Source organism: Cibotium barometz, chromosome 3 (assembly GCF_041138505.1).
Source record: "Cibotium barometz isolate CiBa-2024 chromosome 3, ASM4113850v1, whole genome shotgun sequence".
Classification (NCBI taxonomy): Eukaryota; Viridiplantae; Streptophyta; class Polypodiopsida; order Cyatheales; family Cibotiaceae; genus Cibotium; species Cibotium barometz.
Genome location: NC_141048.1, coordinates 7,631,784 through 7,637,798, shown reverse-complemented (window position 1 = coordinate 7,637,798; position 6,015 = coordinate 7,631,784). Strand labels below are relative to the sequence as shown.

Below are 6,015 nucleotides of genomic sequence, written 5' to 3'. Positions count from 1 at the left end.
GTGGTCCTTAGGTGGAGGCTTCACTATAGCTATATAGTAGTTCTCTCCCCTTGGTGAGACATCTTGAATGCTATGTAGCACAAGGTGTGCTATAGGTGGAGGCTTCACTATAGCTATATAGCACATATCTAGCCTTGATGAGACCACTTGAATGCTATGTAGCACAAGGTGTGCTATATAGCATACAGTGGTCCTTAGTTGGAGGCTTCACTATAGCTATATAGCATATATCCCCCCCTTGATATGAGACTTCTTGAGTGCTATATAGCACAAGGTGTGCTACATAAAAGGAGCCTTTCTATGACACAATCTCTCTTACATATAGGTGCGCTACATAAAAGGAGCCTTGCTAATGACACAATCTTTCTTAGATATAGCATGTGTTGTGCTATATAGCACAAGGTGTGCTACATAAAAAGGAGACTTACTATGACACAGAATCTTTCTTAGATATAGCATGTATTGTGCTATATACCACATTCTCTACTATATATAACATTGCTACATAGCATCATCAATATTGTATAACATACTCATTATGCTAAATAGGATCATGAGTGATCTTTAACATATTCATTATGCTGTATAGATAATATACCATGATAATGATCTAAGACAAATTAGCTATATAGCACACTAATTGTGCTATATAGCAAGCCTACCATGCTATATCTAAGAAAAATGATCTATATAGCATACTCATTGTGCTACGTAGAAAACATACTATGCTACATCTAAGACAAATTAGCTATATAGCACACTAATTGTGCTGTATAGCAAGCATACCATGATATATCTAAGAAAAAATTCTTATATAAAGCATGGTAATTGTGCTATATAGCAAGCATACCATGTTATATCTAAGAGAAATTTCTTATAGAAAGCATGGGAATTGTGTTGTATAGCATTATTGGTGCTACATCAAAATAAAGTTGATACACAATAGGTAACCAATGCTATATAGTACATTGGCAATATAATGTAGACAAACAAATATAATTTTTTTTAATAAGACACACACCTTTGCATCATTTACTTTCATCTCTAGCTTGGCAATTTCATCCTGCGGTGTGGCCTGAAATTTTGCTACGAGCTTCATGAGGTAGTCTCGATCACCATGATCTGTGGAGGCAAGTGCAAGCTCCCGCTCGAGCTGACTAACATAGGTGCTATTGATTTGCCGATCACCCTCCACTGTCTATGAAGATCTCTCATTGTATCTTCTAATGTCTGCTTTGATTGCTCTACAAAGCATCTCACATTCCCCAACCTTACTCAGCTTTGTCTGGGTGAATTGAAAGGGTGTTGTCTGGGTGAATTGAAAGGGTGTTGTCAGATGTGGACGTGCATGTGGACCTTTCACAATATGTTGCTTTGCATCATCCTCAGATATAATCATCATCTTCTCTTCCCACTTTAAGCGCTTCTTTTCTAGATTATGTCTCTCCTCACTGCTCTTCATTGCCCTCTCTGCGGAATGGAGCCCAAGCGATGGTGTGCTGCTCCTTGCTCTTAGCCCTTTTTGCAGCCTCATAATTCTCTAGGGCAAATGCTTTTCCAAGTTGATGCCCGATCTCGTAACGTCCTTCTTGATAGACATTCCAATGTTGATGGACTAAGCATTCTGCAAACCCTTGCTTCACATAATATGATTTAATCTTCTTGCTATTTCCTGGAAGGGGCTTTGAGCATAAAAAAATAGAGCTCCAATTTTCATGAGAGATGTCATTCTTCCCATACAAGGTGTGGGGATCCACTCCTACCATAAAAAGACCCCAACCTTCATGAAAGTCCTGTGCATAGCGATGTAATTTTTTGTGGTGAGGTGGGGCAACTTCCTTGATCATGGATGTGCTTCCCTTTGCTTTCCTAGAAGAAGCTTGTGACTTCATTGAAGAGCTTGACCTTCCCATCCTTCACTGCACCACATGCCAAAAAAAACATCGATTTAGCATTGGATGCATTAGGATTCTTGAATGAACACAATCGAGAGAGAGAGAGAGAGAGAGAGAGAGAGAGAGAGAGAGAGAGAGAGAGAGAGAGAGAGAGAGAGAGAGAGAGAGAGAGACCTATAATATTTTGGCAACATGCAAACTCTGTGTGTGTGTGTATATGTATTGCATGTGTGCAATAGGTAAACAAGAAAACTTATCTAGTGAACACGTAGAGCGGGAATACACAAACAGTAGAATGAACACAGAGTGGGAATACGCACAAGGAAGATAACGTTTTAGTCGCACCATAATCCAAATGATTTTGAAATGACTGTGGGCTCATTATTGTTAGTAGTGGGGAAGTTGGCACCCCTTCCCATAGTAACAACCTTTGCTATATAGCTCTTTCACAAAATAGTTTAAAATTGTTATGTGCCAACTAAACCTATGCTATAAATTTGGGCTATATAACTCATATAGTATTCCACCATACCATGCTTAGACCCCTCTTTTGTAAATACAAGAAATTAACTTGCATTGACAATTTTCTTAGTGATAGGGAATTCTATCTGAGACAAGATAATAAGAATTTATGATAATAAGGACTCAAGAAAGTGATACATTATAGGAAAATAATTACAAATTATAGATTATTCCGCATCAAGAATACATGAACCTCTTTGCTAGGTCAAAAAAATTTACTAGTTTACGACGTTGTTTTCAATGCTTTTTATGACATTGTTTTCGACACCGCTACTGACTGTTATTTTGACGAACATTTCGACGGTCATAGCAACCCCTATTTCGACAGATGCAGGTTTTATTTTTTAAATAATGGTACACCTAGGTGCAGTCCTACACCCAAATGCACCACTATGCCAGTTTTAAAGAGTACTCCCCTGCTCTGTACTCAAAGGTCACAAAACTTGAATTTTTATTAAGTAGAAGAAGTTACATAGCTCATGGAGCCAACAAAAGTAAGTTTACAAAATTTGCTCATGGAATCGAGAAAAATGTATTTAGAGGCATTTCTCCTATACATAGTGCTTTGGATGCAAGGCTGATCACTGCCCTCAGGGTTTGGTATTGGTCCCGGCAAAGAGTATTCATAACGCAAAAACTCAGAAATGACAAGTGAGGCAAACACTATTTGATGGGTAGAAAATGAAGAGGCTTACCATATTGACCACCTCTCGTTCAAGTTGCTTGAGGAGAGCATATGTGACGTGCATTAGGGCGTACCTTTCCTCCGAATCACTCGGTGCATGACCGGGAAACTTGAAGCATGAATACCTAACAAAAATGAAAAAGAAGAGATGGTTGCGATGATTTTTTCGACGTGCATGCATACGTGTATTTCGACGTGGGTATCGATACGGTTCCATATCGACGCTTTTGGAGATTTTTTACTTGTTCATTTCCGTCGAAACAAACGTCGAAAATACACTCGCCTGTAGTGAGTGGTATTATATAATTTTTATCTTTACTTTACAAATGTGCTTATCTTCCACTTGTTCATCACCACAATTTCTTTTTCCTCCCAAAACTTTATGTAATAAAATGTGAGGCAAAGATGCTACGATCCTAAAGTAGTATAGTATACGAGCAATTATTTAATCTAGAACTTAAAAATGGAGTTGGTGTTGTTTGCTTCGAGAGAGCAAAAAAGCCCCGCCCCATCAATAGCCAAAAGTTAGACCATAGCCGCAAAGCCTTTGAATTACAAATTGCAATATAGCAAAAGTCAAGCTTCTTGCTGAGAGGTCGATGAAGTGGTTGATAGAGCTGTCATAGCTTCGATGAAGTGGTTGAGGTTCCTATGTGAAGAACCCCCCTCTAAAAAGGCTCCTTTTGCAAATTCGCTCATCTGAAGGGCTTGTTTTTGGAGCGTCTCTCCTCCTTTGTGAGCACACATCATGAGGGAATTGATGACCCTCTCTACCTCCTCTTTTCTCACTATCACCTCCCCATTCTCTGTCTCCTCGCTCCTGAACTCCATGCCTATCCTCCACACATCAACAACGTACCTGGCATTAATGTTTTGCTCTGCAAAGCCCCCCGGCCAAGCGAGAATGGGAAGGCCGGCACTCATGGCCTCCAAAAGGGAGTTCCAACCGCAGTGGGTCAAGAAGGCGCCCGCGCTGGGGTGGGCGAGGACTAGAAGCTGGGGCGCCCACGACACTACAAGACCTCTGTGTTGGGTCCTCTCTTGGAACGCTTGGAGCTTCGAGCGGGTGACATCCGAGCGGAGCACCCAAAGGAAAGGCTGCCCGCTTGCCTCCACACCCGAGGCCACCTCCTCCACTTGCTTGGACGACATGTGAACGATGCTCCCGAAGGAGATGTACAGCACCGAGCGAGCCTGCTGCTTGTCCATCCACTCTTTGCAGCCGGGCTCATCCGGCCACAGGCTCATTCCGACAGCCGGCGCTGCCACCATCTCGCCGGAAAAGAATGACGGAGGCAGGAGCGGCCCTATGGGCAAGAAATTGACAACGCACTGCTGGAAGGCGTGCACTGCCTCTTTCTCCAGCTCGTAGATGTTGTTTCCGAGATTCCACTGCGCGCGCTGAGGCACTCCGTCGCCGAATCGGGCCAAGGACCACTGGAAGAAAAAGTCCGGCGAGCCATCGGCTGCAGTCTGCCAGTAAGAAGGGAGGTCTGAAGCGCGCAGCGGCAGCACGCCGGGGATAGACGTCACGAGCTTGGATCCATCCTCTTGACCTAACAAACAAGATATCGAGATCACTCATAAGTTATAGTGAAGGCAACGACTGAGGAGCGATTAATCACGATGCAATTTTTGGAGCGAACACGGACTAGTGATCAGCCAATATTATTGCAGAGCAAGAGGATGCAGAAGGTGATTATGCTTACGATTAACCGGTATAATTCCTTGTAGCATGAGATCAGACATAGAGCAATTAATCTGATTTGCATGCGCCGGAGATGTCCACAAGGCCACCGCTGGCACGCCCACCTTGTCTGCTACATCTCGCATCCAAAAAAAGAAGCAATCTGCTATAATACAAGTCACGGGAACACCAGCACTACTGCCCGCTATCTCCTCAATCAGTCTTCCTAACGGTTCTCGGAGCTCCTCCATGGCTTCTGAAAACTCTATTATGTTCTGGTTCAGGCGCCCGTGCTCCGGTGGCAAGCCATCCGGTATGGTCACAAACCTCAAATCGGGCAACGCTATGAGGTCCCTCGAACGCCCGTTCGCCAGAATACGTTCATGGTCATACTCCGTGTTGATGAACGTGATGTAAAAGCCCCGATCCAGAAGCCTCATGGCTAAGTGGAACATAGGATTGATGTGGCCTTGAGCAGGAAACGGTAGCATGATTGCATGCAGCTGCGTGCCCATGACTGAAGTTCTAGTACTCTGGACGCCCTGCTCTCGACGAGCTACATACATACATGGAGATGCCATGAGTTGAAGAAGTCCATGTTCAACCCACGAGGTACCAGAAGTCCATGTTCAACCCACGAGGTACCAGAAGTCCATGTCCAGAAGACAAAACTTTGTGTTCGACCCAGAATTTCAATCTCGATATGATGCAGCTTGACATATAATGTATTCCACACCCGTTCATACCAATCACATCATCATCAGATTTCCACAAATGAAGGGACTAATTTTTTCTTTGGCAACAATAAAGTATATATATATATTAACTATTGAAAGTTAGACCCACAACAAAGTATATATCTATTAACTATTGAAAGTGGGAGCAAATGAAGGGACTATTAACAAGATAAGGTTATAGGAAGGCCGAATTTTACTTTGACCAAGATGCCATGAGTCCATGTTCAACCCACGAGGTACCACGCGGTACCCACCACGAGCTACATGGAGAATCAAGATGCCATGAGTCCATGTTCAACCCACGAGGTACCCATGAGCTACATGGAGAGAGAGAGAGAGAGAGAGAGAGAGAGTTTTAAAACTAACGGGTGGGGCATCGACCATTTTGGCTAGTGGCAGACACTCTAGCAAAGGATGGTGGCGAGTTTAAATCTCCGCCTTCTCTCACTCCACAAGGTGGCGTGGTGTGAGTAATGTCTCTTCGCAAAA

The 6,015-nt window shown here is 43.1% G+C and overlaps 1 protein-coding gene across 1 annotated transcript; it reads right to left on the bottom strand.

Moving 5' to 3' along the window:
* Positions 1–3,577: 3,577 nt before the first annotated feature.
* LOC147639664 ((R)-mandelonitrile beta-glucosyltransferase-like) lies at positions 3,578–5,407 on the bottom strand. Its single transcript, XM_086822323.1, has 2 exons — positions 4,812–5,407; positions 3,578–4,658 (listed from the first exon to the last, which is right to left on the bottom strand). The coding sequence occupies exons 1-2, from the start codon at positions 5,368–5,370 to the stop codon at positions 3,679–3,681; spliced, it is 1,539 nt and encodes a 512-aa protein (XP_086678449.1). The 5' UTR covers positions 5,371–5,407; the 3' UTR covers positions 3,578–3,678.
* Between the last annotated feature and the right edge of the window lie 608 nt (positions 5,408–6,015).

What these genes read in the sequence shown, in the direction of transcription:
- LOC147639664 (XM_086822323.1), bottom strand. Translation starts at nt 5,370, where the DNA reads ATGGCATCTCCATGTATGTATGTAGCTCGTCGAGAGCAGGGCGTCCAG. An exon ending in AGGAATTATACCGGTTAATC is followed by an intron (nt 4,659 to 4,811) that starts GTAAGCATAATC and finishes CTTGTTTGTTAG; the next exon opens with GTCAAGAGGATGGATCCAAG.